Genomic DNA, 19,685 nt, shown 5'->3' with positions numbered 1-19,685 from the left:
ATGAATCAAGGTAAGCTGGAGGTGGTCAAACATGAGATGGCAAGATTGAACATCGACATCTTGGGAATCAGTGAACTAAAATGGACAGGCATGGGCGAATGTAATTCAGGTGACCATCATATCTACTACTGTGGGCAAGAATCTTGTGGGCAAGAAATGGAGTAGCACTCATAGTCAACAAAAGGGTGGGAAAAGCAGTACTGGGGTACAATCTTAAAAATGATAGAATGATCTCAGTACGAATCCAAGGCAAACCATTCAACATCACAGTAATTCAAGTCTATGCCCCAACCACTGATGCCGAAGAAGCTGAGGTTGATCGGTTTTGTGAAGACCTACAACACCTTCTAGAACTAACACCAAAAAAAGATATCCTCTTCATCAAAGGGGATTGGAATGCTAAAGTAGGAAGTCAAGAAATCACCGGGATAACAGGCAGGCATGGCCTTGGTGTACAAAATGAAGCAGGACAAAAGCTAATAGAGTTTTGCCAAGAGAACACGCTGATCATAGCAAACACAATTTTCCAACAGCACAAGAGACGACTTTACACATGGACATCACCAGATGGTCAATATCGAAATCAGATTGATTATGTCCTTTGCAGCCAAAGATGGAGAAGCTCCATACAGTCAGTAAAAACAAGACCTGCAGCTGACTGTGGCTCAGATCATGAGCTTCTTGTTGCAAAATTTCAGCTTAAATTGAAGAACGTCGGGAAAGCCACTAAACCATTCAGGTATGACCTAAATCATATCCCTGATGAATATACAGTGGAGGTGAGGAATAGATTTAAGAGATTAGACCTGATAGACAGAGTGCCTGAGGAACTATGGACGGAGGTCCGTAACATTGTTCAGGAGGCAGCAACGAAATCCATCCCAAAGAAAAAGAAATGCAAGAAAGCCAAGTGGCTGTCTGATGAGGCTTTACAAGTAGCTGAGGAAAGAAGGGAAGCGAAAAGGAAGGGAGAAAGGAGAAGATATATCCAACTGAATGCAGAGTTCCAGAGAATAGCAAGGAGAGACAAGAAGGCCTTCTTAAATGAACAATGCAAAGAAATCGAGGAAAACAACAGAATGGGAAAGACTAGAGATCTCTTCAAGAAAATTGGAGATCTCAAGGGTACGTTTTGTGCAAAGACGGGCATGATAAAGGACAAAGAAGGCAGGGACCTAACAGAAGCAGATGAGATTAAGAAGAGGTGGCAAGAATACACAGAAGAACTATACAGGAAAGATCTGAATGTCCCTGATAGCCATGATAGTGCGGTCACTGAACTTGAGCCGGACATCCTAGAGAGTGAAGTCAAGTGGGCCTTAGGAAGCATTAGTAACAACAAAGCTAGCGGAGATGACAGTCTCCCAGCTGAGCTATTTAAAATCCTAAAAGATGATGCTGTTAAAGTGCTGCATTCAATATGCCAACAAATCTGGAACACTCAACAGTGGCTACAAGACTGGAAAAGGTCAGTTTACATTCCAATTCCAAAGAAGGGCAACGCCAAAGAGTGTTCAAACTACCGCACAATTGCGCTCATTTCACATGCCAGCAAGGTGATGCTCAAAATCCTACAAGCTAGGCTTCAGCAGTATGCGAACCGAGAACTACCGGAAGTACAAGCTGGGTTTCGAAGAGGCAGAGGAACTAGAGATCAAATCGCCAACATTCGCTGCATCATGGAGAAAGCAAGAGAATTCCAGAAAAACGTCTATTTCTGCTTCATTGACTACGCTAAAGCCTTTGATTGTGTGGATCACAACAAACTATGGCAAATTCTTAAAGTGATGGGAGTACCAGACCACCTTACCTGTCTCCTGAGAAACCTGTACGAGGGTCAAGAAGCAACAGTAAGAACCAGACATGGAACAACCGATTGGTTCAAAATTGGGAAAGGAGTACGACAAGGCTGCATATTGTCACCCTGCTTATTTACCTTATATGCTGAGTACATCATGAGAAATGCCGGATTGGATGAATCAGAGGTCGGAATTAAGATTGCCGGGAGAATTATCAACAACCTCCGATATGCAGACGATACCACCCTAATGGCAGAAAGCGAAGAGGATCTCAAGAGCCTCTTGTTGAGGGTGAAAGAGGAGAGTGCAAAAGCTGGTTTGAAACTCAACATTAAAAAAACGAAGATCATGTCATCTGGCCCTATCACTTCCTGGCATATAGAAGGGGAAGAAATGGAAGCAGTGACTTTCTTGGGCTCCAAGATCACCGCAGATGGTGACTGTAGCCATGAAATTAAAAGACGCTTGCTCCTTGGGAGGAAAGCTATGGCAAACCTAGACAGCATAGTAAGAAGCAGAGACATCACCTTGCCGACAAAGGTCCGTCTAATCAAAGCTATGGTTTTCCCAGTAGTAATGTATGGCTGTGAGAGCTGGACTATAAGGAAGGCTGAGTGCCGAAGAATTGATGCTTTCGAACTGTGGTGCTGGAGAAGACTCTTACGAGTCCCCTGGACTGCAAGGAGGTCAAATCAGTCCATCCTAAAGGAAATCAACCCTGACTGCTCATTGGAAGGACAGATAATGAAGCTGAAGCTCCAATATTTTGGCCACCTAATGCGAAGAGAAAACTCCCTGGAAAAGACCCTGATGCTGGGAAAGACTGAAGGCAAAAGGAGAAGGGGACGGCAGAGGATGAGATGGCTAGATAGCATCACGGATGCAATGAATATGAACTTGAGCACACTCCGGGAGAGAGCGCAGGACAGGAAGGCCTGGCGTGCTATGGTCCATGGGGTCACGAAGAGTCGGACACGACTGAACGACTGAACAACAACAATGTCACATTGAACTCAATGTGGCTTACTCCCCAATAACCACATTTGGAATACTGTATATGGTTTTGGTTGATGCAGGCCCCCCCCCCCCCCCATGGCAAAACTGTAGAGCTGGAGAAGGTGCAGAAAAGGACAACCAAAATAATCAGGGGCCTGGAACAATTTTTCTATGAGGAAAGGTAACAACATTTAGGGGTTTTTAGATTAGAAAAAAGGCGAGTAAAGGGGACATGATAGAAGTCTATAAAATTATGCCGAGAAAATGGATGTAGAGAATTTTCCTCCTCCTCCCATAATACTAGACCCAGGATAATCCGGTGAAGGTGAGTGGTGGAGATGCAGGGCAGACAAAATGGAGCACTTCTTCACACAGCGCAGAGTGAGTTCCATTCACTTAGACAAGATGTGGTGATGGCCTTCAACTTAGATGGCTTTAAAAGGGAATTAGACAAATTAATGGATGGTAAAGCTATCACTGGCTACTAGTCCTGATGGCTATATGCTACCTCTGAAAACAGAGGGAAGCATGTCTCTTAATACCAACTGCTGGGAAAGAATAGCAGTCAGCCGTTGCCCTCATGTCCTGCTTGTAAGCATTGGGTTGGCCACTGTGGAAAAGAGATGCTGGACTAGATGCTGGACATTCTTAGGTAAGTGTGCTCAGGACTCGACTTTAATGCAAAACCATGTGTTGAAGTTTTGTATTAAATTAAGGTGCAATCCTATGCATGTTTAGACAGAAAAAAGGCCTACAAATCCAGCATGCAGGAAGTTGTAGGCCCTTTTCTGTCTAAACATGCATAGCATTGCACCCATAAAGAATTAGAGTTTGAACTGTCCTATGTTCTTTGTGTTAGAATAGTGAGCATTTTAGAAATCTCCACCATGTGGTGGCTTATGGTGTACAACCACCTAGAAGATGTTATCAACAGCTATCATCAGCTGTCCATTTACAGAAGTGTGCAGGCAGCCTTTTGCACTCAGCTGTTGTTCTAGCAGTGTGAGAGTATAAATAGAAAGGCAAAAGGGGAGCAGTAAATTTTGCTGTGTGCAGAACAGAAAGCTGATTGTGGGAGTGGAGAGAATTAATCACCAGCAGCAAATAAAGGAGTGATCACTGGACAGCAGAGGGGCCACCCTAAGGCATTTTGGTACCTGAAGTGGAAAATCCTAATGGCACCCTCTGCAGTAAAATATATGATAGTCAGTGAAATTAAACATTTGGACTCCATTTAATGGCATACAAAAACTGCTATCTGTGGTTGCCACCTCCTTCCATTTCATGGTAGCACTACCCTGTACAATAGAATTAATAGCCTTCTCTCTTTCTAGAATAAGAGGAGGAATCTTTCTATTCTGTGTTCACTTTCATCCTAAAACGAGGGGGAAAACCCCTAGGAAAAGTCTTTCTGAAACTTGATAAAATAAGAGCACTAGGGGCTTAGCGATAGAAAAGTATAGTCAGGCAGAAAATGTATGGTCCATTAGTCTGCAGATATTTCTTCTTCTCACAGATGATGCTACAGTGTTGACATAAGACCAGATTGTATTTTTGGGGAAGTGCATTTAAATCAATTAACTTACAAAGAATTGTTTGAGCACATGAGCAAATTTTCTGCACATTTTCTTTACCCCTTGAAGAAGGCCTAAATAAGAAAAAAGACAAATATGTTGGGCTTCTTACAATAAATTATATTTTGCATCCTGAGAACCAGTTTCTCTTCTTTGTGCTACCTAAAACAGACCCACTGAAATCAATGAGGCTTAAGCTAGTTATGACTTAAGTCCAGTTGATTTCAATAGGTCTACTCTAGGTATGTCTAAGTCTAGATCCAAATCTCCATGATACTTGACTTTGTTGCGCTCCAAATGAGCAGTACCCAGCATGGCTGCTCCACCTCCTCTGGTTCTGTTCTGCTTGCGGGACCCACTGCATCCACAACAGGGCTTTTGTGTTTTTAAAAACAATCCCTCATTTTTGGGTCAGGACAGATCAGCAGTGCTCCCTTCTGAAAGCTCCTCTGATCTGGCCCATTCTGGAAATGGGCATTTCTGCTTGTTTTGGGTTATTTTTAGAATTGCCAAAGCCTCGTTGCGCAAGCAGTGGGTCCCCCAAGTGCACAGGCATAACAGGATAATTGCCCAATGGACAGTATCCAATGGTGGCATTCCGCAAACTACTGGAGCTCCTCTGAATCTTTCTGCTGTGCATTACACTTGCGCAATTGGTTCTCTGAATCTTTCTGTTGTGCATTACACTTGTGCAGTCAGTTTCACAACACCTTGCACAATGGGTTGCACAAGAGTTATGCACAAGTGGTTGCACAGCGGGTTGTGCAAGAGTTATATGCAGCTGGTTGCACAATGGGTTGAGCAACTGCTTGGGAACCGTGCTTATGCAAACGTAACTTTAGTTGGATTTTTCTCTTGCGCATAGTTCAGATTCTGGTTTCCACTACTGCAACATCATTTGCGCTAATGGAATAACACAGTTGGATACTGCCCATTAGGGTGACATGGTATTACCAGACTTCATCTCTACCCTATATCATATAAAAGCTTTATGAAATACTGCCACAATGCATGCCCCATGTCCTGTATAAAGCCACACATTGTCCCAGTTTCTCAGCATCCTTGTGGAAGGCCACCCTAAACACTTAGTTAATGCTGTGCTAGCATTATATCATAATATTTGGGCCTTCCATCATTTAGCCTGGATGTGTAATGACTACAGTGAAGGTTTCTTAGATAAGTTTGGAATGTTTGTTTTTCAGGTGTTGGGAGTGGCATGGTGTACTTGCCTGCTGTGGTCATGGTAGGAGAATACTTTCAGAATAGAAGAGCATTTGCCCAGGGACTCAGCACAACTGGAACAGGGTTTGGTGCTTTCCTGATGACAGTTTTGCTGAAATATCTTTGTATGAAGTTTGGCTGGAGGAATGCCATGTTCATCCAAGGTGCAGTCTGTCTGAACCTGTGTGTTTGCGGAGCACTCATGAGACCTATTCATTGCAAGGAGTACATTGCTGAAAGAAGTGGGGAGAGAAACACCAGCAAAAGTCAGAGTCCTGTGAAAGCTCTCTCCTGCTCTGCAGAAACACTGACATCTAATGGCGTCTTAAGGGAAGAAGAAAAAGGACAGGGTAAGGAAGAAAAGCTGGGCAGTCTTCCAGCATTGGAAAACAAAGATGTAACCAGACACAGGAAGAATTTCTATGTTCTTTGTATTCTGAAGACAGTGAGCCAGCTGACGGTTACAATCCAGAAAGGCTTTGGGGCTTGGTATTCAAGTTACTTTGGAGCTGCATCCCTCTTCACGAACAGAAAGTTTGCAGCCTTTGTCTTTTGGGCCTTGTTTGCATACAGCACCTTTGTGATCCCTTTTATCCATCTTCCAGAAATTGTCAAACAGTATCACCTTTCTGTGCAGAATGATATATTTCCTTTGACCTCAATTATTGCTATTGTCCACATTTTTGGTAAGGTCATCCTTGGCGTCATCTCTGATACACCTTGTGTCAGTGCTTGGAATGTCTTCATGGCAGCTAACTTTACTCTTGTCTCTTGCATTTTTATTTTGCCATTAATGCATACATATGCTGGACTGGCAGTGGTCTGTGCCCTAATAGGATTTTCGAGTGGATATTTTTCACTCATGCCTGTCGTAACAGAAGATTTAGTAGGGATTAAGCACCTTGCAAATGCCTATGGGATCATCATTTGTGCCAATGGGATATCAGCACTGCTGGGACCACCATTTGCAGGTAAATGTGGTACTTTGTTGGTCTGACATTCTTAGCCCTATCCAGCTGTTCCTCAACTGGGGAAACTAAATATGTGAGGACAGAGAGCATGCTAGCCCTGCCCACCTCTGTTGGAAAATCAGCCTTCTGGATCATGTGGAGAGCCTCCAGATACAGGGGTCTCTCCTCTTCAAAAAGACACCCTCCATGAGGGCAACAACAACCGAATAGGGCTCTAGCACTTGCCAGCATTTCCTAAAGTAGTGCCATCCAGATGTTGGTACAACTCCTATCAGCCCCAGCAATCATGACCAACGGTCAGGGATGAAGGAGGCTGTAGTCCAAACCATGTTGTGGGCACCATGTTGGGGGTGGCCGGCCAAGGCTATACAGTCACTAGAGCACATAGTGAATAATTGCATATATGCTCTTCTCATTCATTCTCAACATCAACATCATTCTCAACAAAGAAGTATTGCTATATATTTATTCTCTTCTTTTCTTAACACATACTTAAATGTAAAGGAAAGGGGGCTCCTAGCTGAAATTTAAATTGCAGATGGAACCTTGTCAACATTGGCTTCCTCACAGATGAGATGATTAAGCTTGTCTAATCTCATTGGCTACTAGTTGCTATTTCTGAGCCTGTATTGGCTGACTCTTACCAGTCCCTCTGCCTGCTACATGGATTTTCTCTTCAGGGAGTTCTGTGCTGAAACAGACTATAAAGTAAACAACATTCCAATTAGTGTACAATATCAATTGCAAAGCCCTACAGAAGATGGGTTGCATAACTGTTTCCATGAAAACAAGATGGAAGAGAGATAAAAGGAGATTTCAGAAATCTTTCTGAGAAATATTTATAGTATGGGATTGCTATAATAGGCCTATAGCACTAGAACTAAACCTTACTCTATTGGCTTCAACCAGAACCACACAAGCAAAATTGAATCTTGCTTGTTCCAAATGAGATTCAGTTGGAACAACCTCAGGTAGTATGAGTATTCCAGCTTGTTTTCTTTCTTCAGTCATCCATCAAGTGCTCAAAAGCAAATCAGCATGCAGTTTAAATCAAGTGGTTACAGGTAACTTCTAAAAATTGTTCTAATATTGAAGGGTGAAGAGTCACCACTCATTATGCTTTTTTGTACGCATAACCAGCAAAATACACATATAGGATACAGAGGTTTCATAATTTTTTTCCTATATGGAGGTGTGATGTATAAGCAGACAGGTCCCTTTCCTGAGGAGTTAAGAGTCTAAATGTGATGAAGGGGAGACAACAAAGGAAAGAGAGGGAAATGGAAGAAGAGATAAGCAGGGGAAGAATTTGCATGTATTTCCGTTACACACTTAGGCACAGTTACATTAGGTTATCAGTTCTAAGGCAGGGGTGGGCAACCTCCGAGAGCTGGGGGGCCACATTGTCCCCCAGAACCCACTGGGGGCTGCAGCCCACTGCTGCTGCTGTGATTTCTCATGGAAACAACGCATGTGGGGAGTTCACGCCTTGCTTCCAAGCAGAATCACACTTCTGTTCCTTGTTTCCTTGCAAAATTGTCATTCTTTTTGCTGACAGCATTGCCTCATTTTGTTGGCGGTGGTAGGGGCACATAGCAGAAATGGCCAGCCTTGTGTTGCCCACTTGTGACTAAGGGAATGTTTTAAAGGCTTAATGGAAAAGGTGAGTTTTCCAGAGGGATTTGAAGAAGTAAGAGCAATAACATCACACAGGTGTTGGGAGGCAGTTCCAGGTATAAGGGGCAGCAAGGGAGGAAGGGCAGTGTTGTTTGAGAGAGCAGCAGACCTAATGTAATGTGTGGGAGGATCTTGTTACAGGTTCCCTACCTAGGCATTGGTAAATTTAACTTTGAAGGTAATATTTTATATATCTAAGTTTTTAATTATGTTTTTAATTATTATTATATCTTGTTTCTACATTGTTGTTGTATTTTTAATGTGAACCGCTTAGAGACTTTCATATATGAAGGCAACTATCCTATGGCCCCTAAACAGTGTCTGAGGGGCTATAGGATAGTTTGGATTCCCAGATCTGAGGTCGGAGAAAGAAGGGGGAAAGGGCACATTTCAGTGGGCAGGGAGAGGACTGGATAGGCCAAGATATGAGCTATCCAGAGGCCCCTCCAGCCTCCTTCCCTCCTGCTCTGAGATGCTTTCCTAGATGGGCAAAAAAGCCCATCTAGCAAAAATGCAGGGTGGGAGGATGGGGAGGCAAAGATCGCCTCCACCGCTCCTCCCGCCCTGCATTGGGTGACCATCAGCCTCTGAGTTCAGAGGCTTATGATCATCACAATAGGGCTGCACCCTAAGCAGTCTAAAAATATTATAAATAAATTTCTCACAGAATAATACAATACATGGAGAAAGTGGTCATAAGATGGTGTCAACTTGTAATATTCTTTGTATGAACAGAACCAGTACTGTTCTGTGTTTCTCACCAATTTATTGATCATATCCTATTGATAACTGCCTTGTTTTTGTTTTCCAGGATGGATTTATGACCTCACACAAAAATATGACTTTTCTTTCTACGTATGTGGCTTGCTTTACATGGTGGGAATACTTACTTTGCTCATACAGCCTTGTATTGGCAAGAAAAAACCATCACCAGAAAAAAACACAGAAAATGAAAAAGTATAGGACAGTTTACTGAATGTTTTTAGCTGGCGTGTCATTTCTTCATTTTGTTTTCTGAAAACAGTACAAAATTGTATATCTGATGGGACCAACTGGCCGGAATTACACCAACTTTGGACACTAAATAAAGTTCACACTGCCACTATCAATGGACTGGTGGAAAACCTTACTTGCTGGTATTTCAAAAGCTGAATGTCCCAACACCTACACAGTGGTGCAGATTGGTCTAAGCTGAACGTTAGTTTTCTTTTGTTATTTACAGAGGTTTGACACAAGCATAACTCCACAGACTGGAATTCAGTTACCCTGACGTACAGTAACAGGAAAAAAAGAATTTCCCCATTAGGAATCAGTGATATGGGAATAATTCCTATGGGTTATTCCAGCTGATAATAAATTAGTTGCTGACCAGAACCTAACTGCCCACCTGTGTTAGTAAGTATACAAATGAATGATACAATTTCTTCCTCAAAGGGCTCCTTATAATGATTAAAAAGTTAGGCCTTCATTATGGGATAAATATCGTTCATGTCTCCAGGCCACAATACAATTTATTCTATTCATGCTACCTAAAATAACCTTGAGATACCAATGTGGTAAAATAGTACAATGGGAACAAAAGTCAAAAGCTTTTAAATGGTTACAGATGGGGAAATGCAGCCTGGGTTTTAGGATTAAAGGATCAGTAGCTAGGATGATCTACTGCTGCTAATTTCTTAGGTATTTAGCTAAAGGTAGCTGTCAGTTGCTGTTGAATTGACAATGCCAGCAGATCCTAATTCAACTGGAACTGACAGGTACTTTTAGTCCTTCCTTACAGAGGTACAATGGTGCTTCTTCTGTAGAGTTCAATTCCAATTTTGCTTGCAGTAGCACACCATAGTGCATTAATGGATTAGTAGGATACTACTTGATCACTTTTGTTCACTTTGATTCACAAGAATTATTAAAAACTGTTCAGAATCCTCTTAATTGGCTTCAGTGAAATTGGCACAAATGTACAGGGGTATGATATGGATCAGAGCATCCCCCCGCCCCCCAAGATATGTCTGATTTTCTCCTGTCATGTTGTTGGTACAGTATGTGCCTCTCTTTGTTCCATAACAGTTACAGCAGTAGCTTATACAAAACAAGCAGGGCTGAAAGTCCAGCTGGATGATGTCAGGGGAAAAGAGTACTATTCATGGCCCTTACAATACAGCTCTTGGGGTGGGGGCACCACCCCTATCTTCCTCCTTAGATCAAAATAGCTTCTTTGCTGTGCTCCTGTGCCATATAGCATGCTGTCACTGCTTCTGCACTGGGCAAAGCTCCTGAGGCTCAGCAGCCAGGGAACAATGGATGTCCAATGCATTATTCTGTTCTCTGATGCTGCAATGCTGCAAAAGCAGGACTCTAGAGTCTAAGGGCTGAATTATTTAGGATATGGATTTTTCCCCCTATGCAATAAGAAAAATACATGACAGTAAATAGAGTACACATTCAACACGAACACATGTTGTCGTATTAAAAAAAAACCCTGTGGCTAATTCTTCTAGGCTAGGGGTGGTCAACATATGGCCTGTAGGCTGCATGCATCCCCCCACCCCCGTACGGCCCTCACTGCTGCCAAATTTGCTGTTGCTGCTGCGACAGCAAAAGAATAAAAATAAAATCAGTCATTTGCTTTAAAGCTAAATAGGTTCCTTTTTGCTGCTGCTATGCTGCCAGATTTCAGCAGCAAACCACAATTTTAAAAAACTTACAATGCTGCTGCACTGGTGGTGCATTCGGTGGAGGAGGCAGGAGTTCAACCTCTGGTGGGATCCAGGGGGGCAAAATTATACAATTTCCCCCCAGAACAGGATCCCCAGAAGCTGTCCACCCCTGTTCTAAGCAAAGCATCTTTTAGTACAAGGCACTTTCTAGTGTAAAAACTATGGAAGGGGATATGTAACTCTTTTCAAGCCCATGGATTTACTGCTGGAATTCCCTTCCCCAAGACTTTTCGTATCTGTGGGACTTCAGTTACCTCGCAAATACATGACTGTAACTGCAGTGGGAGGTGGGGGAGGAGTTGCAGGTCAGGGAAAGGGTGAAACATCCCTGATCCCTGCTGCTGCTTCACTTAAAATTGCCACTTCCTGAGCTGTCTTGCCTAGAAAAACCACGTATGTATAATGTGTAGTTTAGCCATCAGTGTACTGCCTTTAGGATTGTGCAGAAGTATTTATCCATGTATGAAGCAATTCTCCCTGATTCTTGCCGAATACAATCTCTCAGTTCTAAGTCAATTAGAAAGAACCTTTTAGTATGCTGTTTACTGCCACTGAGACCTCACAGTTAAACAACCTCCCAAATGGGTTTCCAGCCTAGTAAATATTTCCAGAGACATTCTGAAGTTCCTGGCTGCCTTACTGTTTGTGTAACTTAGAACTGTATAATCTTAATACTTTAACATTCATTGTGTAAGCCAGTTTCTCAGGGACAGGGCTTAACGATATTGGATGAAATTTGTCCAAAGTATATGTATTGTCTCAGAATCCAACTTCTTGGAACTTTAATACAGAATGCTTGATGGAAACATACACAATGTAAAATTGAAGATGGCTTTCCCATACTGTCGTGTGTGTGTGTGTGTGTGTGTAATGAGCTACAACAGCACAAGGCATATAATTCAACATTTTAAAGTGCATTACTTTAATATATTTTTTGAAAATATCTGAGAACATGATGGGGCAATACACAAAGATTTAGTTCATGCATTTGCCCAGTTGGTAATCCTCTTCATATAGTAAAAGAGCATGTGCAACCTCCTGCACCCAAGGCAGTAATTCTCAAACCTTTTGAACTTGGTTCCTCCTCCAAAACTTACCCCGCCTTCTGCAGTCCACATCCCAGCATCAATCATATACCATACAGAAATCACTGCATGCATGTATGCCTTTCCATATGCAGGGATCTTGGAACACTAACCTCAAACCCGGCATTAGAAGAGGAATAGAACAGGATATCTGACTGCTTTCTAAAGTCATGCACAGCAAAACATCATTAGAGCAAGGCAGCAGCTCTTTCTGAACCTTTCCAAACCACAGTGGGATGGAGTAGCGAAGCCAGGGGGCATTCAGTCCACCCAGATCCTGGCTGGTGAGAGCAGACAACAGCTCCTCTTTCAGAATTCTATCCCTCCTTGGAACTTTGTGCAAACCATCAGGTACCCAGCCTCAAGAGGAGTCTATCTCACATATTGAGAACCACTGACCTCAGGTATGATATGGGCACTTCATATGGAGATTGAATCTGCAGAATTCTTCCCTCAGAAAAAAGGGAAAGACAGTGTGAATAGGTCACGTGTGTATGGGTCTCTACATGAAACACCTGCATCACGTTATTTTGGGTTTGTGGAGAGCAGCCCACCCAAAGAGGATTGCTGGCAAGGTAAGTATGTGAAGCGGCCCTGGGTTTTGGTACTCTGTAATCATATTTTGAGAGCTCCAAACTGTATCATTTTGTAGTTTGTTTTATGAGGGTACTTATTTTCTGTTACAAACCAAATTATTGTTTTACTATAAGAGTGGTACTGGGATCTTATGAAAATGTCACATAGTCATTCTAAACTACACAATGTCAATTCTTCAATGACTGGTTATGCATGAGCTTTTTGTTGTTGGAATGCTAATAATCAACGTTTGTTTTTACCAAGATTTCTCACAAATCTGTTAGTTGTATATCTGGAATACCTGTCGATTGCTTTAAATTTGTAATTTATATATTAATTCAGTTTTATATTTGTTCACATTATTATTCTTGGCATTTAGTTACTAAAATGTTACTATTTTTGTCCTGTGTCATAGGACATTTTTGCATAACTGGAACATGTGATTAATCATTTTTAATGAGCTTACAGCACCATCTTCAGTCCCACAGCACTGCACTGGCATAATCGTTCTTCCAATTTTAACTAGGGAGATAGAAAAAGACTGGAATAACACACAGCCTGAACTTTTGCTCAAATGGGAAGCCACCCTTGGCCATGATTCTCGATAGGCACTGAGTGGTATTGCTCAATGTCTTGGCATCTCTGTGGTGAAAATCCAGTATAATTTGCATTAGAAGTACCAATGAAAAAGTAGTTCAGCTTTAGACCAGAATGACAATAAAGACTGCAATCGTGTGTAACTCTAAATCTTTTTCTATGTCTGTAAGGCCAAGGGCTGAGCACCAGCAAATCCAGGCTTACATTGGAATGGAAATCACATCTCTTGTGGGGCCGTAGCTTTGCATGGAGAAGATCCCAAGTTTAATCCCTCAGTTCTCCAGGTGGAGCAGGGAACGAATCCTGCCTGAAACCCTGGAGAGCCACTGCCAGTCAGTGTTGACAGTACAGGTCTAGATGGACCAACAGTCTGATTCAATATAAGGCAGTTTCCTATGTCCTTAGCCGTCACAGCAGTTGCTTGGTTAGGCTTGTTCAAGATCTTTGGAAGAATATTTATTTATTTATTTATTTATTTATTCTATACCACCCAATAGCCGAAGCTCTCTGGGTGGTTCACAAAAATTAAAACCAAACAGCACATAATAAAACAATTTAAAATATATAGAACATTAAAACCACAGTATAACAATACAACCACAATAAAACTTAGCAACAGTGCAGGAGTTTAAAATACAAATTTAAAACAGCAAAGCTAAAAGTTTAGAAAGCTAAAATGCCTGGGAAAATAAAAAGGTCTTCATCTGGCGCCGAAAGGAATACAATATAGGTGCCAGGCGAGCCTCACTACGGAGCTCATTCCAGAGCCGGAGTGCCACAGCAGAAAAAGCCCTCCTCCTAGTAGCCACCTGCCTCACTTCCTTTGGACGCTGACGATGATCTTAAGGTCCGGGCAGGCACATATGGGAGGAGGCGATCCTTCAGATAACCTGGCCCCAAGCCGTTAAGGGCTTTAAATGTTGATACCAGCACTTTGAATCGGGTCTGGAAACGGACTGGCAGCCAGTGCAGCTGAAAAAGTAATGGTGTAATATGAGCTCGCAGGTCAGTCCCTGTTAACAATCTTGCTGCCCCATTTTGGATCAGCTGAACGTTCCGGACCGTTTTCAAAGGCAGCCCCATGTATAATGCATTGCAGTAATACAGACGAGAAGTTATCAGAACATGGATAACTGTAGCTAGGCTATCTCTGTCCAGATAAGGGCATGCCACTATTAAAAGGGCTCTGTGCCACTGAGTTCACCTGTGCCTCAAGTGACAATTCTGGATCCAAGAGCACCCCCAAACCATGAACATGATCCTTTAGGGGGACTGCAACCCCCTCCAGAACAGGTTGAATATCACCTAGCCGGGCAGACGAACCACCCACTAACAGTACCTCCGTCTTGTCTGGATTGAGTTTCAGTTTATTGGCCCTTGTCCAGTCCATTACCGTGCCCAGGCACTGATTCAGAACAGCCACTGCCTCACCTGGTTTTCATGAGAAAGAGAGGTAGAGCTGGGTGTCATCCGCATATTGATGGCACCTCAGCCCACACCTCCGGATAACCTCCCCCAGCGGTTTCATGTAGATGTTAAACGGCATAGGGGATAAAATAGAGCCCTGTGGAACCCCATGGCATAATTGCCATGGCACAGAGCAATAATCCCCCAGCACCACCTTCTGGAATCGGCCATCCAAGTAGGAGCGGAACCACTGCAGTGCAGTGCTTCCAACTCCCAACCCAGACAACCTATCCAGAAGGATACCATGGTCAATGGTATTGAAAGCTGCTGAGAGGTCCCAGAAAATCAACAGGGTCGCACTCCCCGTGTCCCTCTCCCAGCAGAGGTCATCCAAAAGGGCAACCAAGGCAGTTTCCGTTCCAAAACCAGGCCTGAAGCCCGATTGGAATGGATCTAGATAATCCGTTTCATTCAACAGTGCCTGGAGCTGTCCTACAACCACCCGCTCAAGCATCTTGCCCAGGAAGGGGATGTTGGCCACTGGCCTATAATTGTTAACATCCTCTGGGTCCAGGTTAGGCTTTTTCAGGAGTGGTCTAATTACCTCCTCTTTTAAAGTGGCAGGCACCACTCCCTCTCTCAAGGAGGAATTTACAACCTCCTGGACCCAGCCGGACATCCCCTCCTTGTTTGATTTAATAAGCCATGAAGGGCAAGGGTCAAGCACAGAAGTGGTTGATTGGACTTGGCCAAGCACCTTGTCTGCATCCTCAGGCCTCAGTAACTGAAACTCATCCAATAAAACTAGACCAGATGGTGCTCTGAACGCCTCTACCAATGGAACTGCATTTATCGTGGTGTCCAATTCACGACGAATCTGAGCGACTTTATCTTCAAAGTGCCTTGCAAACTTATCACAGCGTGCCACCGAGGGTTCCACTGTCTCTCTCCCTGGCCCAGAATGTAACAGGCCGCAAACCACTCGGAAAATCTCCGCTGGATGACACTGAGAAGATGCAATGCTGGTGGAAAAGAACTGCCCTCACCGCCACAGCGTAGGCTTTGCCGCCCTCACCGCCACAGAGGAGGCTTGATAGTGGGCTCTTACCTGTGTTCGGTCAGACTCAGCACGGGTTTTCCTCCACCTGCGTTCTAGCCATCCCCCCTCTTCATTTATTGCCCTCAGCTCAGGTGTATACCAAGGAGCTGGCTGGGCTCTGCTCAGAGGGAGAGGGCACTTGGGTGCAATCGTGTCAACCGCCCGAGTCAGCTCTGCATTCCACAGAGCGACCTGGGCTTTGACAGGAGCACCAGCTATACCAGCAGAAAAATCCCCCAGAGCCCTCTGGAATCCATTGGAACCCATTAGCCTCTGGGGGCGGACCATTTTAATAGGTCCCCCACCCTTGCAGAGGGGGAGGGCTACCAAGAGTTTAAACCTCAGCAGGAAGTGATCTGACCATGACAAAGGGACAGGTGTTAATTCCTCCACTTTCAGATCACCATCCTCCTGCCCAGTCGAGAAAACCAGATCAAGCATGTGTCCTTTTATACGTGTTGGGCGATGACATGTTGGGACAGCCCCATGGTTGTCATGGCAGCCATGAAGTTCTGAGCCGCCCCGGATACAGTGGTCTTGGCATGGAAGTCGAGATCCCCCAGGACCATCATCCTAGGGGTCCTCATCACCAAGTCCGAGACCACCTCCGTCAGCTCAGGCAGGGAGTCTGATGGGCAGTGGGGTGGGCGGTATACCAACAGAATCCCTAATCTGTCCCGGGTACCCAACACAAAATACAAACACTCAAGATCTGCACTCAAATGGGCAGGAAGCCTAGAGAGGGAGATTGAATTCCTATAGACCACGGCAACCCCCCCTCCCCGACCCTCGAGTCGGTGTTGGTGCTGCATTGAGTACCCAGGAGGGCACATCTGGGAGAGAGTGACCCCTCCCAGTTCCCCCACCCAGGTCTCAGTAATACATACCAGGTCAGCCCCCTCCTCATCTACAATCAAATCATGGATGAGGGAGATTTTATTTTGGGCCGACCTGGCATTCAGCAGCAGCACCACCAGGCCCAAGAGCAGACTGGTAAGGCTGCCAGGAACCATCAGGTTAGGGGAAGAACCAGAAGAGGGGACAGCTGTAGGGTGTCTAGCCCCTCTTCTCCTCAGCTGGCCTGTTAATCCCCCAACACCATACCTCCCCCTGCCTGTGACCACAGTTATAGTGGCACCTCCCCAACCCCCTGAGTTGTTCAATAGTCCTCCCAGGCACATATTAAAATGTTAGGATATAAAATGCACAACAGTTTAAAAGAATATAAAAGATAAAAGAGATAAAAGAGAACAGCAGCTAAGAAGGAGCAGATAAAGTCCATGTTTGCCCCTTTCTCCCTGGTCTTTAAAGCTGCTGCCCTCTGCTGCTGCTATTTGTTGCTGGTATCTGTGGCTGCTGGTGTCTCTGGAGAGGCAGGTGGGCGGGTCTTCAGGTGCTGTTCCATGCGACTCCAAGTGCGACGCTAAGTGTGCACTTAGCGTTGCACTTGGCACGACGCCGAGGCGCACGCCAAGGCGCTGCCTCTGGCAGCCCCACCTTAAGTACCTGTTTGGCGGGGGCAGAAGCAGGCTCAGAATCCACCTGGTACAGCTGGCTGGTCCTCCTTCCCACAGGCTCCTTCAAAGGGTCATGCAGATTTGCAGCTCCAGTCTAACAGATGTTGTGATTCCTCAAGGCAGTTGCAGCAGTGTCAGTGACTGTTGCCCAACTCCTTGGCCATGGAATCCTGGCTCCTAGGCATTCACCAGGACTTGCCTGTCCTGGCACTAAAGGAGAGTTGCAGCACCTCAAAAGTTTATGTATGAATATTTATTATCATAAAGCTTTCACTGAGATAAATTGAAAGGTAAATAATAATAAACACAATTTATAAAAAGGGTTAGCAGTTTCAGAATAGCACTAGAATAAACACACACACACACACGTATTTTCAAATTATTTACAAAATCATTTCTAAAAAGAGCTTTATTTTTCATTAAAGAAAAAGATTACAGACTATTAAAAATACTAACTATTCAACTGTTTCTAAAAGTAAGGAAACCAAATAATCAGTATCATTTCTTTTAGCCCAAGTATATACTATATAAGGACATTTTTAAAAGTTTTACAAGAAAGTGAATTACTCCTTTGCCAAACATGAAGTGAAATACTTATAGCTGAAAGGGTCTAAATTCGAAATGGCACATTTTATAAAAGGTCAGACATATCAATAGCAAACCTATGCAACATTTTGATCTGTATCATTAACGGGGTGGGGCGATAAAAGATGAAAAATAGAAATCATTACATACAAAATCATTTTGTTCTTGCATATCAGACACATAGAAAATATCTAGAGATGTTTCACATTTTTGTGGCATTCAGTACACGTATGTATTAGAGTCTAGACTCACTAGAGTAGGGAATAATCTAGCACATTTTCTTGTATATTTACACGAGGGCGAGAAATGCAGTATACTGGCAACTTGTGTCACATGACACGGTCGTGTTATATGTCAAGGAGTTAATGATATTGAGCTGGCAAGTTCTTATCAGGGAGGTATTGTATCACTTATCTTCAGATATTAACATGGTCCCAGAAACAAAGTATAAAAAATAAATATTTATCTATGAATTAAGTTATGTCAACAGAAATTTTATTAATATGCCATAGAGCATGAACAGTATAGGTCTGCATTCATTTCATAACAAATGGCAAATTGAACCAAATGAGTTTGTTTCATTATCCCATTCGTACCCACTTGGGGTAGGGGATGGGGACCCTTTCTCTGGTGGCAGCAGTGGATTTCGATGGCTACCTCCTGGAAGTTGCCAGTTTATTTTCCCAGAATGCCCTGGATGTTGCATCATTCCAAGCCATAGTGGGAAAAAATGGAAGCTGCTAGTGTGGGCCACTATTTTTTGTAGCAGCTGCTAATGCCCTCCTGCAGTTCCCTGAGAAAATACAATGTTTGGGCCATTCTGGGAAAATAAAATGGAGGTTGTCAAGAATTAGCCATGAAAATCAGATCCTAATAAAAGAAGTAAAATAGAAGAAGACAATGAAAAAAGCTATGTCTAATAAAAATGAATGTACTGCAAACAAATGAACAAATGAATAACAACAGTAATGTAATTTAAATGAATATGATTTTTTGCTGAACAAAAATGTATGGAATAATGAAATGGAAAAGATTTTCACACACATGGTTAATAAAGGATGTCTACCAAGGCAGGCTCCACGCTCATTGAAATCTCCAACCAGATTTTTTGTTCCAGAAAACAAATCAAGACACTCTTATCTGAACAAATCCACACCTTACAACAGTTGCCGCCAACCAGGAAGAGCATCCTTTAATCTGACAGACTTTCTGCCGAATCAATTCTCTTCTGTCTCCTTCGGAGCTGGAGCTGGAGCTGAAGCTTGTTAGTGAAGAAGAACTGTTTCCAGCCCACGTCTTGTGCCAGTGATCTCATTTCTGGGGTAATTGTGCCTGATAAATTTTGCACAACCATCTCCCATAACTTGTCAGAGTTGCATAACTATTTATAAAGAAACAAAGTTATTAGCAAGCCTTAAACATTAGCTAGATAAAGAATTCATTTCCCATATTAGAAGGAAAACAAACATTTAAATATGATTCACCTGGCTGTTTGATTTCCAGTAATTGAAGAAGTTTTTCCAAAGAAATGAATGAGTAGGTAACTATAGTTTTGTTATTACGGTACACAGGATTAACTATTCCAGTTTAAGCAAACAGCATTTTCTGTCAGGCCAGAATTACACTTGCCTTTGAAATGCACTTCAGTGATCACTCGGGAATCTTCCTCTACTTCAGTTAATGTGAATTACCACAACTTATTTTATTGTTTTATTTTATTGTATCTGTGGCATGTTTTAGTCTTTTCATGCCTCTTGTATACTGCCTTTATATGTGTTAGGATGAAGGGTGGTTTAAAAACACCTAATGTAAATAAATCACAAGTTATGTTTTTCCTACTTTAATTGGGAGAAAAGGTTCCCTC

General features: G+C 43.1%; 2 protein-coding genes across 2 annotated transcripts in view; one reads left to right on the top strand and one right to left on the bottom strand.

Moving 5' to 3' along the window:
* Window positions 1-13,016, top strand: part of SLC16A14 (solute carrier family 16 member 14) — a 30,736-nt gene extending 17,720 nt beyond the window's left edge. The window contains exons 4-5 of the mRNA XM_084842031.1: window positions 5,572-6,561; window positions 9,050-13,016. Coding sequence (XP_084698157.1) covers window positions 5,572-6,561; window positions 9,050-9,201 — 1,142 coding nt within the window. The 3' untranslated portion in view covers window positions 9,202-13,016. The remainder of the gene's footprint in view (window positions 1-5,571; window positions 6,562-9,049) is intronic.
* Window positions 13,017-17,477: 4,461 nt separating this feature from the next.
* The window catches only part of FBXO36 (F-box protein 36), a 74,719-nt gene continuing 72,511 nt past the window's right edge, over window positions 17,478-19,685 (bottom strand). The window contains exon 4 of the mRNA XM_084847170.1: window positions 17,478-19,202. Coding sequence (XP_084703296.1) covers window positions 19,014-19,202 — 189 coding nt within the window. The 3' untranslated portion in view covers window positions 17,478-19,013. The remainder of the gene's footprint in view (window positions 19,203-19,685) is intronic.

Source organism: Heloderma suspectum, chromosome 3, assembly GCF_057233095.1.
Source record: "Heloderma suspectum isolate Gila_16-S chromosome 3, 16-S_ref, whole genome shotgun sequence".
NCBI lineage: Eukaryota > Metazoa > Chordata > Lepidosauria > Squamata > Helodermatidae > Heloderma > Heloderma suspectum.
This window is presented reverse-complemented; position numbering and strand designations above follow the sequence as displayed.